General features: G+C 37.9%; 1 protein-coding gene across 1 annotated transcript in view; it reads left to right on the top strand.

Annotated features, from left to right (window-relative positions):
• Positions 1–13189, top strand: part of LOC136825686 (uncharacterized) — an 82532-nt gene extending 69343 nt beyond the window's left edge. The window contains exons 3-6 of the mRNA XM_067082396.1: positions 1220–1425; positions 3715–3834; positions 8319–8440; positions 10194–13189. Coding sequence (XP_066938497.1) covers positions 1220–1425; positions 3715–3834; positions 8319–8440; positions 10194–10356 — 611 coding nt within the window. The 3' untranslated portion in view covers positions 10357–13189. The remainder of the gene's footprint in view (positions 1–1219; positions 1426–3714; positions 3835–8318; positions 8441–10193) is intronic.
• The last annotated feature ends 5973 nt before the right edge of the window (positions 13190–19162 follow it).

The following is a 19162-nucleotide window of genomic DNA, read 5'->3' as shown; positions in this document are numbered from 1 at the left end:
GCGCACTCCGGACCGGAAGGCTTCCAGGAAACGATTATGAAACCTATAGACTCGTTAGCTGCACCTTTTAAAGAAAAAAAAAAGATCAGTTATCTGTTTCTCAGTCTATGAAATGTTGCTTTCCTCTCTCCTGCAATTATCGTTCGTTTGCTGTAGTTGCAAATCAGCTTCCAGATAGTTTACCAATTCACCATCACGGATGACTTTATTGATGTCTAGATTTTGATTTTTGTACTTTGAAATATTTGAAATCTTCATGAAAGGTTGTCGATGTCTTTTATTTTTGTTTCCTATTCATGTCATTTTTCGAAGTGACACAGGAAGGGGTTAAATGCTTCATCGCATTTCAAACACGAATATTCTAAAGGATTTCAATGGAAATCTGATCCCAAAATATACATAATCGAAAAGATGAGAGTCCATTGCATGGCCATTGTATTTCCATAGACCAAGTAAATGTGATCTGCTAATTTCATGTATCCATCCATGAATTCAAATCACCTCAAATTAGAGCTTTTCTTGTCCCATCTTCATGGGTATCTAGATGATTCATTTCATCACTGAAGACTCTTTCGCTTTTATGTTGTAGTATGTATCTACCAGATTTCCTGTTGTGTGCCGATCCGTTCGATAATCTAATTCGCCATCTTTCGTTAGCTTGACATTTTCTGTCTTTGGTGCACATGAAAATTCATGGAGCAGCTGGTACCAATTTCTTTATTTTTCGTCCAGTTTTCATATCGTTGGTTAGTCAAGTTTCTGTCAGTAATAATATACCCTGTTTGGAATCTCACAATTTGTTTACTTCTTTTAATATTTTTGTTACTTTAACGTTTGACTACTCGCAGGCTAACGCTTGAATCTATAGTTGCTGTCCATGCTATTGTGAAAGCTTTATTCTTATTAATTTTAGGTACCTGATATTCATTCTTGTTTTCTGTAAGGCCTGATCCTTTACAATGCACATATGGTAACCACCGACTTTCAAAGTTCTGATCTAGGCGTACTCGCTAAAGGCCTCATTATGACGGTTGCTGGTTAAGAAGAATGGCAATAACAGTCGTCCGATACCACTTTTGCCATTAAGTTGCACAAACCCCATAAGCAGTAATATTCCATGAAATCCTTCATACACTGCTATTAGTGTTACATCCTTGTTTGCTGTCACCTTTGTGACTTTGACCGCCCACAGGATGCATAAAATTTCCTTTGTCAACAGACTTGACGTTAACGGGAAAGCAGTGCCCTCGGCTGTTGAGTGGCTACCAGAAGGCGAGACAGGAAGAAGCTGAGATCCTGGCGTCCCTTCGGGAGGAAGGATTCATCTCCACATCGAGGCAGCGCGCTGGCGGAGGCATGGCGTTTGAGATCATTGAGGCCACGCCAGCCACCGAGTCAGCCTCAAGCAGCAAGTTCAAACCAAAGGTAAAGGGAATACTGTATATTATATATATATATATATATATATATATATATATATATATATATATATATATATATATATATATATATATATACACAAACTTTATCACTTACACAATTGTTCTTTGCATTAATACAATTAATAACAGGACCTTATTTAAACTGGATGGTATCTAGCGGAGATATTTATCTAGGAAAAGTTACAAGCTTTCCAGGACTAACAGTCTACCAGACGATGAGGACTGTTAGCCCTAGAAAGCTTGTAACTTTTCCTGGATAAATATCTGTGCTGGATACCACCCAATTTAAATGAGGTCCTATTATTAAATATATATTTATATATACCTATATTTTGTCAAATACGCCTTGAAATTTTTTATATTCACAAACATTAAGTTACAAATGTTTAATATCAAACCCACTCAAATTCAGAATAAACACCGAAGGGGAATTTATAAGTGATAGGCGATCCGTCACTAAGTGGACGCGAACTGCCAATTGGTTGGGGAACAACTGCTTTTCAGTGATGCTGACAACATATATATATATATATATATATATATATATATATATATATATATATATATATATATATATATATATATATATATATATATATATATTATAAATGTGTGTACAGTGAAAATCACTGAAAAAATGAGAAATGAAGATACTGAGAAGTGGTAGAAATTTTTGGAGTATGTGAGTAGATGGATCACAGTACTTTCAGATGGTCTGACCATGTAGAGAGAATGAAGTAGTATAGGTTTGTAAAACAAATGGTAGCTCTGAGGTGATTAAGGTAAAAGAGGAAGAGGCTTTGAAAGTGAATAAAAGCTTGTTCTTCACTCAGCTGTTCTGTGTCTAATGTGATAACTTGTTGTTATACAGCATCAGCTCCTCTATCAGACTTCGTCAGGGTTGATTTCTCTTTCTGCATCTCTATAAATGAGACACAAATAGAGAAAACTTTCAACTGAACGCCAAGTCGGCTAAGCTATCAGTGGGAATGAAAATTTGGCTGTAAAGCCAAGCATTGGGGCACTTTGAACCGTTCAGCGTCTAAGATAGAGAAAAGGGGGAGTTGGAGTGGTCGGACAGCAAGATGTAAGGCAGGAGATAGGAACGGAGGTAGGCCTAAAGGGAAAGGCTTAAAGAGTGGGTGCAGCTAGGGGCCGAAAGGACGCTGCAGGCGACTTTTAGTAATGCCTACAGTTCACCACGTGAGATGCATTAACGGCACTATTTCCCTACGGGGATCATAATGTTGAAGATATGATTAGTTCCTCGTCAGTGCTGAATCTCTAGCAACTAATCATTACTTGCTGCAGGTATACAGATAATTGTGACATAATTTACAACGAAACCAATACCCAAGAACCAAGCCCTAAGCAGTAATAGCGTGCCATCACTACTTTGAACTCGTAGACGTATTGAAGTGCCACAAAGCATTCCTCGGGAGTCACTGGCTAGATTTTGTACATGAATTTCCGTATCTGGGACATCATCACGAGAGACAGCGTTGTCATCGAACACACGTAACGTAATCAGTGTACAGCTGGCAACACGACTGCACGGAGGCTTTCTAATCGTATTTCACTAACTTCTACGATAGCTGAGTTTGGACGCCCTGTGTTGCTATTAACGACATTCATGGATGTCTAACAAACACACTTCGAAACAATATAAATACCAACAACGAGCGAGCAGTTTCCAGTCTATTCTCAGCCTAGGAAAAATGACAAAGTCCTGCAATCCAAAACATGACTCCATAAATCACGCATTATATTCTTTCAAAAAGCGCACTTAGTGCGGCGCCACAGGGTGGCATGTTCTTCGGCGATATTTCTCGGGGAATGCGTTATTTATGGAATGAATAGCTCCGTAGTTATCTAGTTAGGTACGCTGTTAAGAATTCTGAAGCCAGAATTGATATTATAGCTGGTAGTAATTTCTATTGATATAGCAATTGTTCAGTTTTTATTGAGTGGCTTTTGAAGTATGTCTGTAATATATATATATATATATATATATATATATATATATATATATATATATATATATATATATATATATGAAGAGGAGAGAGAGAGAGAGAGATAGAGATAATAATCCACGCTGTGTACAAGTTTATTCAGTTAGTACTAATGATCCATCTCTGTATTCACGTGAAGTCACTGATGTTGCAGACGTTTCCTGCATAAAGGAATCCTCCTCGATCTTGTTAAAATTTGCTTTGTTTTTCTACTGACTGATTGTTAGAAATCTTATTTTTGTTGTTCGTCTTTACAGGACTTCCTGCCCCAGGGAACGAAAGATTACCTGGAGTCACAGAGAACCAAACATCAGCTGAAGAACTTCACTCCAGAGGACGTCGAGCAGAGAATGCAGTTGGCGGAAGAAAGGAGACTTGTGAGTAATTCCATCACCAAATTTTCTATTTTATCCTTGAATTTAGCATAAGAGATTCATTAAATAAATTCTATATCCCGATAATTAAGCCAATGAACGAAAACCAGACAAGAAATGAGAGGGTAAGTTAGAGGACGTAAACTCTTCTGGGAAGCGGTTAGACCCAGGCTGGTCCTAGTATGGCCCATCCATTAAGGCACGACTACCTATATATTTACGTTGAAGCATTTTCGCCCATATACAGTGTAGAGCGCATTCCACGTTTGTAATCTGCTGAATGTACCCATTCTGTGACCTTGGGTTCCGCGATGGATGTCGTAATATTCCTATCGACCGACATTCTTCTCTGAATTGTGGGCTGGAATCGAGAGCTTTCCGCTGTATTAGTTTCTTGAGTCATGGGGTAACTTTTGAAATCGAGGTGGATTCTGAATCAGATGTTCATGCTATGCAGAAGTGCTTGGAAGGAGAGAGAGAGAGAGAGAGAGAGAGAGAGAGAGAGAGAGAAGGGGAAGGGAATTAGATTCGCTCAATTCGAGAGGAAAGGTGTCGTAAGCTTTTAATTATAAGAAATCACAAAAATGCATCCATCGCATTTGTTAAGAGAATGAGACAGCCGAACAGATTCTAATCATATCGTATCGAAATATTTCGTCCCTCACAACCCTTCTATCTTCCTAAGACACCAAACCAAGTCAAGACTAGCAATTGAAAGGATATTTTGAATGATGTCTTGAGGTGTTATCTTTGTAAGAAATCTTTTTTTTTAATCCGTTCTAAATAAAGATTCGAAAAAGAAATATTAAGTAGATGGAGAGAGTATGAAAAACAAAGTAAAATATCCTGTCAGTTACTTTTCATAATCTTGACCCACAAAAACTCACACCGGAATATAGTTCATCTTTATTAGCGTAAAACAAAATAATATTCTGTTTACAAATAAAAGCTCTAGCAATGCAGATCTATACCTCACAGCAGCGTCTGACTAACACCAGGGTGATAGTAGCGATCAAAAACTTCAAAGGGATCTTTCACTCAATCTCACTCAATTGTTATTGCCAAACCCTGAGTCATTATCCCCCTGTGACTCACGGACAGTTTCCTCCGACTCAGATCGATGCAGCCGCAGATCTTACGTCACAGGTGAAGTTGCCTTCCTTTGAAAGGTCGCTGCATGAAAAGTTGAAGGCGCCTTCTATTAACCAGTCGTGTTTCTGCCCTCAGACACAGGCTGTTATTTCGCCCGCAAAGGCCGTAATCGGGAACTCGTTATTAATTGCGATCTGTTTTTTCGCCAGAGATTTAGGTATTCTCCAGATTTTGCAGGTCACGTTCACCAAAAACATGTCTTTTGATATCCACAATGAGACTTAACGTTTAGGTTTCTTTACAGGTTCGGAAAGACTTTCCGGTGAAAATAACGACGTCGAGTTTAGATGAAGCTGTGGCGATCAAAATCAATTTAAATATTGTCGCAGGCCTCATATTTCATTTCTTTGAAAACAGTGAAGAATAGACCCTCAATAATCTACCCGTAGAGACACATCAAAGCTTCAGAGAATACCCTGAAGAGCTTAACAAAGCTCTAGTCATCAATAAAGTTAATTGAAAGCTTTTTATACCGTTCCTTCCGTGACACGCACATTTATAGCAGTTTGAAACTCTTTGACGACCTTTTGAAGAACTCCTCTTTCAGCCGCAGACTATTAACGAGCTGTCGTGGGAGAGATTCTACTGAATGTTTCATCTTAGTCCCTTTTGGGGGTCGGGGGGAGGGGGGATGGAGGCAAGTGCATTGTTTGGGAGTTGTTGTCAAACTTTCATTGTGTTTGGGATATTTCATAGCGTATGACTGGTCTTTCAACAGGCGTTTATACATGCATACATACATACATGCATACATGCATACATACATACACACACATATATATAAACATATATATGTGCATATTTATATATGCATATATATATGTATGTGTATATATACAGTATATTTATACATATATACTCGTATATATATACATTATATATGTACATATATATATACATATATATTTCAACATTAAGCCACTTCCCCTAACAGTTTGGCCTCTCTGGAGCCAACATCTAGTAGTGGAAAGGCTTGAAGTCTAGAATATTGATAACAGTACTAATAATAATAGTAATAATAATACTAGTATATATATATAAATATATATATATATTATATATATACATGTACATGCATATATACATACACTTTATATATAAATATACACATATATATGTTTATTTATGTGTGTTTGTGTGTGTGCATAGTTAGGGTTTTGTGTACTGATATGATTCCTATTCATTACTCTCACTTCGTTAACTATTAATTTGAGATTGTGCTGTAACCATCGTGCATCGTGCTTTTCTGAATGACATTTACAAAAACAGAACAAAAAAAATAGATCGAAATCCCGCCTTTTATCGCATTAGTCCAGAGAAAAGAGTAAGTTGATCCTCGTTTGAAATGACATTTACTTAATACGAAAAGAGCAGAAGTTTTTTTTTTTTTTCGTCAACAGAGACGATTTATCGATTTTCCTTTTCACAGCCAGGACATTCACCCTCAGATCAATAAAAAAGAAATCTCCCCTTTTGTGTTCTGTGGCTGAGTTGTCCTTTCACACAAAACCCCAAAGATTACTTGTTTCCATTCATCATTCGCTCCGGAAGAGGAATTTCGATCCAAGCGACGTGTCTAATATTCGCGAAGTTTAATATTCGCGATGTTTATTATGAACGAAAAAATTTTATCACTCGTTCGAAGTTAAAAAAAATCCATGCAATATTTATTTTCTAGTGAAATTGTTTGTGAACTATATATCTTTGTTTTTAGTTTGTTGTGCTACATTTATTAGTTTTATTCAGAAGTACTGTGAGCCATGATGTAATTCTGAGTAACTATTTCCATCATCGCGTCTGCGCAGCCAGCATGAATTTTTACGGACCCAAAGTTTCCTATTTCATTGGTCGTTTAATGCTATGCTTGTTTTTCAATTAATTCGTCCCCGTTCTATATCTGTACTCGTGTATTTATAAAGTTACGATATAAGTTTTGCAGTACGATATCATGTTGAAAACCTACATGTATAATTGTTTTAAAGCGAATTTAGTTACTCATTTCTCGTTTTAATTTGTACACGTCTCCCTTTGCTGTCGTGTTTAAAATGAATAAAACAAAAAACCGATTTATTGCTCGGATATCAATAAAAAAGAAAATACATTCATAACCTACCTCAATGGGCTAATGGAAAAGAAATAACAGACAAAATTCGTAATGACTGAAATCATAAAAAAAAAGGTTATGTGAATGAATCGAAGATTGTTTATCGACGTCAGAAGCTCAGTAGCGAACCGCGAGGAACACTGTACGGTGATACACCAAATTCTAGGAATGTTGCATAATGCAGAGACAGTTGCGAGACATCACTAAAGAGGAGACAGTTCCTCGAAATTGTCAGTGAGTCTGTGCTCATTTATAGTTCTGTTTTAAATCGAGTTAACATTAAGGGTTCGATGAAACGATTATCATGAGCCTCATCGTCTAAGCTTAGACCAGATTAGAAAATAAAGTATCTAAAATAGTTTTAACCACTATTTGATTATTGAGAATTGTTAAGGAAATGCTGTTGTTCTATTTCGTGGTGCATCTGTTTATTCGCCCCCAAAAAATTATATTCAGAATCAAAATTAATTCTTACCATTTGGGACTAATTCTGCTTTAGAGCTCGCAGGGACAAGAGACTGCAGGGAGTTTGTGCGTGCATGGGTGGTGTTGGTGGCGAGGGGTGTGGCTCTGGTGGGGGGGGGCCGTTGTTAGCGACATTATGCAAACACATGCCTAGGCTAACACCCTAACTTAAATTTCCTAAGGAATTCGAAGGTCAGTCTCATCTACGTGCAGGAGAGAGAGAGAGAAAGAGAGAGAGAGAGAGAGATAGCGTCATGCCACAAATATTCCTGTAATAATGACACCTTCCCTTCAGAGGACCACAGACAGAGCTATGGCGACCATTAGCTGTGTGTGGGTCATGTGTACGAATCGATAATGATCCATTTGGACTCTTCCCTTACTTTCCTTTCACGTGCCAGCCAAAAGACGGATCTTATTATGCTATAATTTCTTTCTAAATGAATTTGCCACTGATTGCGAGTTGGATATAATTTTAACGTCTCTTGTATTACTGACATTAGTTTTTTATTGGCATATATTAAATAAGCTCTTTTCCCGCAATATACAGAGTTTTCTTTGTTTTCCAAAGTTGCTAAACGACAAACAATGGCGCTGTCCTTTGTTTAAAAGGAGAAATGTTTCTCATCTATGAATTGTCTTCGATCATTTTGACTGGCTGATAATTCACGAATGTAATTGTCTCAAGTTTCAGATGTTTTGTAGTCACTGTGGAAAACAATTTTCCAATACTGAATATTCGTTTCATCGTCCTCCTTTTTTCCAGGCCGAAATCGCCGCCAAGAAGGAAAAGATGGTTTCGCTATACAAGAACGACGCCGAGGAAAAGAAGTCCCATGAACTAAGAGACAAACTAGTGAATAAGAAGGACGCTGCCTTGGAGAAGAGGCGAGTATACACACACACTCACACAGACACAAGCACGCACACTTTCTTATTCCGTACACGCAGATATTCATGAATGAATGCAGTACACATAAGCTTTGTTGTGTTCATTTGGTCCCTGTTTTGACGAATTGGCGTATCCCATTTTTTTTTCAAGTTTTTGAGTTTTCCAGTCGAAGTTTCTCAGTTTTTGATGCTCCGTAATATATCAGAATTCCAGCTGTCTGCGTTTGTCACATTTCACAACCAAATTTCCTCAAAGATGAGCTAATTAGAAGCTCTCAATAGTATCAAAATCTTTGAAGCCTCTTATCTCACAATGGGGAAAAATGGCTTATGCCAGTTCGTCGAACTAAGGACGATTTGATGCTGAGTTAGGGTCAATACTTCAAGAGATTATTTGAACTTTATTGCTTGGCTGTCAATGTTGACTTCGAGTCTCTCTTGTCTTGAATGACATGGGCGATAATCCTTTGTACTGCTTCTTACTAATACTTGACATTCTCTCCAATTTTCATTTTTTCTTGTTTTTCTTCGGACCTCGGTTAGAACAGGGCATTAGGCTGTCAGTCCCACGGGCCTTTTGTCGTAGAAGAATTATGACTTGTAAACATTAACTCTGGGGTATTTGGTGTCGTGTCTGTCGCCTTGACTCTTCTTCACGTGGCTCATGATAGGACTTTTGCATTTTCCCTTTACCATTCAATTATTATTTCAATAAACGTTAGAATAATCGTTAGTAAGTAGTTACTGCAATTTAGTGTGTGTGTGTGTGTGTGTACGTGTATTTTTATGTATTTTTTTGGCTGCTCAGGTAATACAGAATATAATTTAGTATGGCCATGAGCATCATATATATATATATATATATAAATATATATATATATATAGAAGAGAGAGAGAGAGAGAGAGAGAGAGAGAGAGAGAGTAATCTGTTTTCCCAATAATCCGCTAGGTTAGTTCAGTTCCCGATAAGACTAGAATACGCGCGTTTGGCTCTGGGATAAGTCAAGAACAGGTTCAGTCAAACATGACTCCTAGAATTTTACGACCATCCAGATGTTAAGCCTCGTCGAAATAACTAGATACCGATGAGGCAGCCAGTAATGGCAAGAGGAGGTGGATACTTGATGTGGTGTAGCATTAAGCAAATAAGTGTTAGACTCAGGTCAATGTTTTACTCTTCATTCTGTGGAAACTGGGGCAAGATAGAGGTTTAAGGTAAGACGTGACCAAAAGGAACATACGAAAAGCAAAAGGCAGAAAATAATGCAGCCGTCTTTATGAAACGCCTAAAATAACCGTTGGCTACGTCTACAGTGTGTCGCTCGAGAAACACTGTAAGCAGTAAACCTCCTCCCCCTGGAAAAAAGATGGTCTTATCTATCTAAGGAGAGAATGAGTTTTATCTGTTTAATTAGATAAAGACAGAAACTGGACAATCACCAAAAATGGCATCATATGCTGAGTGGCTAATCCCATGAAATATCAAGTTCTTGTTACCTTTTAGGTCTCATGTGAAGACACGACAGTAATAAATGGAAATATTTGGGAAGATGAAATGAATAGCGAGTCAGATTCAGTTGCTTATTGCCTTTGCTATGAAAGTGATCAGGACACAGTATGAAGTCAGATAACAAGGTCTTATTGCCAGTTAGGAGATAGTAACAAAAACTAATACGTAGGCCTACATCGAGATCACATTAATGAGTCCATTGAATGACTCAAACGTTTATTTCTGCCTCTTTTTTTCCAGGGAGGCCCACCTGAAAGAACTGAGAGACAAGCTGAAGGAGAAGAACAAGAAAATCCAGCAGGTGAAACTGAAGAAGCTCATCAACGGACCTCCAGTTCCGATTCCCGTGGCGCCTTCGGCTGCAGCCTACAGAGATAGAGCTTACGACGATTTCTTCAACTGAAATGGCAGATTCTTAAACGATAACTTTTTACTGTTTCCAGCTGTGTTTTGAAAGCTGTGTGGATGGCTTTTGTATGGCGTCGTTAATTACTGGCGACTCAATGAGATTTCTGTCATTGAGTCTAGGGGTCCTCATTCGAAATTAACCAGGGCTCGGAGAGTGTAAACTGTTACTTTGTTTCCGCGGTTTCTTACACCCATAAAATGCTGCTGGATTCAGCAACGAGGCATTCGTACCCAAAATATGTGTATTAAGTGTTGTGAAAACCTTTTGAGTTACGAGTATCTTATGCAAGACAACATTAATATCTGGGAGCTTAAAATTATTTTGGAGAATGATTCGAAAGCCTTATGGATTACTTGGGTATCATTTATAGTTTATAGTTTACAACTTACCTGTAAAAAGATATTTCAAAACCTTACGAGTACGATGATTTGGTAAATGATTTGAAGGCTTCATGAATGATCGTGTCTCTTTTGGGACAGCTGGTAATATCGTCGGCACGCTGTTGCTTTGCTTGGAAGAAAACGTTTGAAAAAGAGGAAAAATGAAAGCTTGTCTCTGATTAGACAGCCACGAGTGATTATATTTCTTATTTTCGAATAGTTGTAGATATAAATATATATTTCCATTTTTATATCGTCAAAATTTTCTGCTACAACAGCAGCTGTTGTTGGTATGAATAAGGCAACAGCAGCTGTTGTTGGTATGAATAAGGCAACAACAGTTTAATAATGTTTTCTGTGTTGGAAACAAATTTAGCTTCAAACGAGACATTTATTTTTCGCGGGAAACGTCAGCTTGGCATAGTTTTATTTTGTTTACTGCGTCATTCTAGTTTCATCTTTCATATGTATGTAAAGCATTAACGTATTGTTTTATTCAGATTTAGTGTGGTAATAGCATGTATGGTAACGTATGAATGTTAACTGACTTGAGTATTCCGTCCTGTGAATAGAGTAAATAAAAATCAAAGGCATAATTATCCTTCCTCCGAACTTCTTTCGGGTTTTGACTTCTTACAGACTTCCTTCTAACTCTAGGGAACTTGCTGCGCAATGCTGAGGCCTTATTATTGTAAAAACGATAATGAATTTCTACCTAAACTGCCTTGTTGCCTTTGGTGTAAAACCGTACGTCAACCATTTGGACCTGGAATCAACAATTCTTCTTTCCTTCTTCGTGCTTTCTTATGGTCTCCCGATCTGAAAGTGTGATATTCAATCATTTCCTCGTGTTATATTTTGTAGAAAACTTGTACATAACAGGATCTATTATCATCATAGGTATATAAAAAAGGTAATTAATCTTAGCTTTAAGAATGACATATAAATGAAGTTGTGTTACTTACTTAAGACTTCCCTTTGCGGCACAAAGTCAAATCATGTCACGGAGGCATCTGTCGATAGAGACACCTGTCGATAGGATTCATCGTTTGCATTAGAAGTCATTTCATCATCCATAGAGAAGATATAGTCATATTTTCTTAAAATGCGCAATTGTTCAAAGGATTAATGCCCAAGTGTAACCAAAATACGTAATGCCAGTTTTCGAGCCAGTTCTGTGACCCTGAAGCCGCTGTTTCTAAGAGGGGCCAGTGATGTTTGGTCGGTGATAAAACTTACAAAAGTGACTTACAATTAATCGAGACTTTAAACAGATTTAACGGAACGTTCATCGGCAGCGTAAAGGACAAAACTGAAGAGGCTTTCGTCGACACTAATTTCAAATAGTTTTTCTTCTTCATGGCTCTGTTCAGGGCATAAAACTGCATTAAAAAGTATACGTATTTTTCCTTAAGAACGAGGGTATCAGTTCCTCTGGGAATTATTGCCTTGTCGAAGTGTGTAACATTAGGTGTAGTAAGAAACCAATCAGCTACAGTGATGAAAATTCTCCCTCTCTCAATATGTTAATTTATCTCTCTCTCTCTCTCTCTCTCTCTCTCTCTCTCTCTCTCTCTCTCTCTCTCTCTCTCTCTCTCTCTCTCTCCTTTTATTATTTTATTATTTTTCTTATTTCCTTTATAGTTCCCAATTCCCAGGAGCATTTGCAAGCAGGGATAAAAATGCGCCCTTAATAATTGATACAGTCTTTACGATCTTGAGTTTTTAATATTGTAATTAAGAATAGAAAAAAAGTTCGTAACCTAATAGGCTGTTATGAAATACAAAAATTCCTCCTAAAATTATAGACACCTTAATTGCTTGTCCCGAGTGGTTAAATCTTTTCCTTTGCTGTGTGTGTGTGTGTGTGTGTGTGAGAGAGAGAGAGAGAGAGAGAGAGAGAGAGAGAGAGAGAGAGAGTGAAAAAGATTGTAGTTTTTTCTACAACTTCATGTTAGTTAATTTAGGTGATAAAAACAGAATTTTGATGCCGATTTCTTAACAAGTAATGACCAATGTCTTTGTGTGTGTGTGTGAGAGAGAGAGAGACAGACAGACAGACAGACAGACAGACAGACAGACAGACAGACAGACAGACAGACAGACAGACAGACAGACAGACAGACAGACAGGGAGTGAGAGGGACAGAGAGAGAGAGAGCACAGAAAGATAGTAGTTTTTACTACAACTTCATGCTAGTTAATTTAGATGCTAGAAACAGGATTTTAATGTTGACTTCTTAATAAAAAAAGACCATTGTCTTGCGTGTGTGTGTGAGAGAGAGAGAGAGAGAGAGAGCATGGAAAAGAATGTAATTTTGACTAAACGTCCTGCTGCTTAATTTAGGTAACCAAAAACAGGACTTTTTTCAGTGATTTCTTAATAAATGATGATCATCCGTCTTGTCTGTGTGTGTGTGTGTGTGTGAGAGAGAGAGAGAGAGTGTGTGTGAAAAGATTGTGGTTTTGACTACAACTCCGTGTCAGTTAATTGAAGCGATTAAAACCAGAATTTTATTGTTGATTTCTTAATAAAAAAATGATGACCATTTGTCTTGTCTATGAGAGAGAGAGAGAGCAGAAAGAAACCCTTGGCAACGAGTCCTATTTTAACTCTATTTACTGGTCATACAAAAGATTTCTGTTTTTACCCTGATCGTGAGCATCATTTTGTATATTGCCGGTGTAGGCCTAAGCGAATGCTCGAACACAGAAGTTGTGTATGGAAATACCCACTGCGATTTGAATGGTACAAAGTTTTTTGGATGTAGGTCTTAGGGTCCACTATATACATATATATATATATACAAATCAAGAGAATAACAGACATTTCGTACGTATTATATACTCTGTGTTCCTAATGTCACTTACTCTCATATCTAGTGCAAGTCTACAACGGCAATTATTAGTTCCGACAGAGAAAAACGGCTTTCTGGAAACGGACACAGTCGCGTAGACTTATGTGAGTTATCCATAAAGTGCTTCAATGTTTAATACGCTGGTGACGGATGTTTGCGTAGAAAGGTAAATTTAGCCTCAACGGGATGCTGGCGTCCATGACTGTAGTCGTTGCAATGACAGATTGCATGAGCAAATTGAACAAACCTCCACAAGTGAGGCTAAGAAGAAAGTTATTGCACGCTCACGAAACTTGTGTATGGCATGTTCAAGTTGTTCCAGAACTTGTCACTAAAATAAGTGCCAGAAACTGAGAAAATAGAATGGTGAATGAAATGCCGCTCCGTACCATGGTAGATAATTGCCATGTTCTGTATAAACTGTGAGTAACAGCTTTTTTTGTTACTACCTATAATAATAAAACCCGAGTGGATCTTGTCTGTCCTCCCCAGGGTGACAGTAGAGAAGACATGACGCAGCCACCCACCCCCTGCAAACCGGTTTGTCCGCTCCAAGTGGGGGAGGGGTAGGTAAGGGAATGGGAGGGTTGGGGAGACATCCACCCTCCTCCTGCAAACCTCTCTGTCCGCCCCAGGTGGGGGCGTGGTAGGTAGGGGATCAGAAGGGTATGGGAGACATCAGCGCCTGGTTCCAGCGCTCATAGCGCGCCAACAAGCTCGTATATATATAAATGCTGAATATAACATGCATAACAAGGCAAAACATTGTAGTGTGTAGTTATTGTGAAATAAAAGGATACTTCTTACATTTTCTTTTAGTTTCATCCTCATTGCGTTAAACACGAGATGTGGTTGAATCATCCTCACTAGGAATGCTTCAAAATGTTGGCTACCTCTCTTTTAGGACTCCGCTTTCCATAGATTACATGAACTGACGAAAAAGAAAATGATAAAAGGGAAAAAGATTTTTAAGCACATGTCACCCTATACGGGTGTTTTTAGTGTTAACTCTAAAAATCTTACCAGAATAGTCTAGAAATTTGGAACTAACCATTAGAATTTTCTTCTTTTTAATGATAATTTTCATAAGATATATGTGTAAATAAAGTACAGACGACTACAGTATTTTGATCTATGCTTAGTATTTCTTCATAGGAATAGAACACTGACTAATCTTGAACTTTTACTATTTTGAAATAGGATTTCTCTGTCTGTTTGCTACAAAAATAACCATAATAATAAGAAAGGAATTACCAAAGCTTTCCATCAATAAAGTAAAATGGCATTGTGGTGTATGTTTTTTTACATTAAGTGGGCCTGACTACTACTGATTTCCTTAAGGAAACAGGCCACCATCCAAAAGGTGGGCAGAAATCCAGTTTCAATGACAGAGCCTAGTTGCCTATGTCTCGAACTAGTATACCCACCCTTAAGTGGGCCTGACAGCTACTGGTTTCCTTAAGGAGACAGGCCACCATCCCAAAGGCGGACAGAAATCCAGTTTCGATGACAGAGGCAAAGTTGCCTATGTCTCGAACTGGTATACCCACTCTTAAGTGGGCCTGACAGCTACTGATTTCCATAAGGAGACGAACTCGACTGACGAAATCCAGACATTTCTAAGAGCCAAAAGAATGGTTCACAGACTGGCCTGACGACTGCGTTGTCGAATGCTCACCAAAGGCAGCTAGGGAGGAACCCCAGACACACCTTCAGAGGGACCTTGGAAGGCGTGGGGGGACGCCTCCAAAGGAACCTAGGAAGGATCTTGGAGTCCCTCCCATGTCACCAGAGGTGCATCTTCGACCCTGCAGTCGTCAAGTCAACCTGTGACTCATCCACGCTGCCCTTCAGATGTCTCAAGCCCTGCGTCCTTCCTGCTGTGCAAGCCAGCCAAAATTCCTCCATCAGCTACGGGTGGCTGGCACTGCGATCACATCTGCTGTCTTTCCCTTCCGAACTGCTACCTCGAGTTGGGCTTCCTCAGCAATTCGGTCGTTCATCTCCCTGAATTAGATCCTCCACCATCTGCGTTAGGACTGCCCATTGCTTCCCGTAGTCGTCCTTCTCTTTTTCAGGCGTGCTGGGTAAGTTTTACTGCTGCTTATTATTATTATTATTATTATTATTATTATTATTATTATTATTATTATTATTATTATTATTATTATTATTATTATTATTATTATGCTAATAATAATCTTTTTTTATTTTTCCCTGTAAATATTGTACCCCAACAGGAATAATCGAAGAAACTTTAAAAGATGCAAGTTATTTAAAAAGTGTACTAATCTGAAAAACACACTCGATATAGGTTATAATACCTCCATAGAGTAATGAGTATCCCAGCAAATGAACACAGGTTACTTTCATTAGGTAGTCTCAGTAGTATTGAACCCTGAAAGATTCATTGGCACATAAGTGTAAATCTAGAAACAGACCTCCTTAATTGACATTTGGCTCAGACACTATACCCTCAAAGTAAATAGTGAGGCGTCAAATTCATCGCTTGGTAGGGAAATGGTGCTCATAATTATATCGTAGATTCTGCAACACAGGCCTAATGCTACATACTAATTGTTATTAGGTACCAAATTGTGTTAAAGCAATAATAAGTGGAAACCCGCCCACCCCACCTCCCCACTACGACGACATAGGTCAAGACGAGAGATATGAAGGTGAAGCCAGGTGTACCCCAGGAAAATAAATGTGCAAGAACAAGTTTTACGTAATTATTCTGTTGGTTAAAAATAAGCAACAACTGAAGCTAAATGAAAACCATGTTATTACAGACAAACCCTGTTCACAGGAAATTTCCCACTTGAAATCATCAATACTGCTACGTGTTAGGCTACGGTATGTCAAAGAATAAGATGATGGTAAAGAAAGCACCTACTAACTTTGTTTATAAAACTTAAGTATAACTTCCGAAGTAATATAACGAAATAAAAATCACTGGGTAAGGTAACTTCTACATGTATTTTTCATGAAACCTTGGTCATGAAATTCAGGAAATTCGATCCTTGTTTCTATTCAGAAACGCTGATTATTTGGGATACCCCAAAGGTCCATATACTTTCCTTCCTGACCTAATAGTTTGATTTAGAATGTGAATTAATGTTCATACTTTATAGGAAGAAGTGGCCCAAAAGACAGGCAATTAGCAGGAAAAAATAAGGTCCCTAACACCAATAGCAAGCTTAAACGAAAGGGGGTAAGCAGTAAACCTTGTATAAAAATCCAGTCAATTGTCTACTGTACAGGGCATGGCATTGTAGGTAAGGTTATGTAGAATGAGGAAGACCAGGTGAGATTTATATTGGGATGTGTTTCTGGTGCGATTGTCTACTATTTTCAATTATTCAATGTTTACCTGGCGTAAACAGAGAGTTCCAGTTCAGAAGAGTCTAGGGCTTAGCTCTGGAAGCCTACAATCCTCAACGGCTTTGGAAAAAAAACAGAATGGTTTCACTTCAGCGAAATATGACCCACTGTATTTTAAAATGCTTTTCTGTTACAAACCCAAAACTTTCCGTTGGGCCTGGATAAATCAGTATACGTTCATCAATAAAGTCAAAATTAACCATAACAAGCAGGTTAGACTACAGTAACAGAAATTTCCTAGTATACCTTACACAGGTTTTGAATGCGCTAAAAACTTTCTTAAATGTAGACGGACACAGATATCAAGTTTAGTTTGCTATTGAACCTGATACAAAAGCCTTAAATTACTGGTAATGGCCAATTTAGCCAGGGGGTTCTAGACTAGGAGTCCCTGACGTCTGTGCCATTCTTAGATCCACAACATTTTGGACATATATAAGAAAGAATTACTTCTCTACATGTTTTAGAATAAAAAAAAATACGCTACAGTACTATTAACATCAGACATGATCGAATTGGAATGAATTGTATCAGTTTATGAAAATACCATGTTGTTTGTTTACATAAAAACAAACTTTACTCCACGTCATTTTACGCTTTGTTGAAATGCGATCGATATTCTTTTCTTAGGTAATAAACACTTTGGTAAGAAATGGCTTCGTGGACTCCTGGAGCCTCAGTATTGCTAAGGTGTCCAGTAGAGGAAAGCCGGTTTGTATAACAAAATATAGCAAAATAAACACTTCACTAGCGAGACGTTACACTCTTCTGGTGGTCCCACGGAAATATAAAGGAAAAGTGTTTACCTGCATGAAGTTTTTTTGGCTGCCCTAAAATAAGATACCATGCCAGCAAAGGCTGGCTTAGACTAAAACGAAAGAAGGACCTTTTTATCTACGGGTTGCCAAATAGCAAGAACAAGGCTGGCTTAATCTAAAACGAATGAACGTATACCTTCATGCCTGCCAAAGCCCATGCTGTCATCTGACCAGCTTGATCTTGCAAATTGTCAAGAATTATCGAAAACTGCAAAAAAAAAAAAAAAAAAAAAAAAAACTGGTAGTGTGATGAAAGCGTTAGCGGTCCAGGATAAAATCTAAAAGTTAATGGAATATGAGTAAGCAGAGAGACCGAGAAAGTATTTTCTTAAACATTTTATGGTTTCACTTAATGCTTGACACTGTATGTATGATTTAGTTTTCCAATATTCCATGCTTATTCCATCGACTTTCGTGTCTCACTATACTCATTGCTGCTTACACTAGACTCTTCAAGTTTGTTACAAGTTTCAAGTACCTTTGGCATTTTGTGAGGCAACAACATCAATAAATACATTCAAAACAGCCCTCCCCCCACTGAATATAACACTACTCCCAGTGTTATGTTCAGAGTATACTGAAGGTAGTAATCCCCTATAGAGGACAATGGTAACATACAAACTATGGGCTATAAAATGATCATCCAATTGCGTTGGTATCTAGATATTGCACAGATTTCTTCACTACAGATGATAACTAGAGGTAACACGTTTGCTACAGGACTGGTCTCCCAGTTACTAAAGTTAAACAATATTGGGTCTGGTAAGTACTTGTGTGAATGATCAGCAACAAATACTAAAAACTTGAGCATGATTGTAATACTCTAGATAAGATTATGACTCTTCATGTAAGGAGCATGTCTCTATTAGTAGATAAGGAATTCTCTCTCTCTCTCTCTCTCTCTCTCTCTCTCTCTCTCTCTCTCTCTCTCTCTCTCTCTCTCTCTCTCTCTCTCTCTCTCTCTCTCCATTATAAAAATATTGAAGTGATATAGTCTCCAGTGAGATCTTTAGACTTTCTCTGGCCAGTCTAATACACTAGCCTGTGTATGAAATAAATATTAATGAAATAACTTTGACTTAAGTTGCCATTGCTAGTAATTTTACCACAGAAAACTATAAAACTAGTTCAACTGTAAGTGCTGATATTGTTGTGCATCTTCTCCCTGCTTCAAAATCTTCTCCATTATTAGTTAGCCTTCGTTTGTCGTGTAGTAATAAAAATCTTTTTAAAAAAACAGGTAAAATAAAGAGTGATAAAATTAGACTTAGTAGGTCATTTTGTTTGTGGATGGAATGCTGAGATTAAAATATTGGGGTTATATGCTAGAATCTCGGGACATCTTGGAAAGCATGCCAACA

The sequence above is a fragment of the Macrobrachium rosenbergii genome, chromosome 39, assembly GCF_040412425.1.
Source record: "Macrobrachium rosenbergii isolate ZJJX-2024 chromosome 39, ASM4041242v1, whole genome shotgun sequence".
Classification (NCBI taxonomy): domain Eukaryota; kingdom Metazoa; phylum Arthropoda; class Malacostraca; order Decapoda; family Palaemonidae; genus Macrobrachium; species Macrobrachium rosenbergii.
This window is presented reverse-complemented; position numbering and strand designations above follow the sequence as displayed.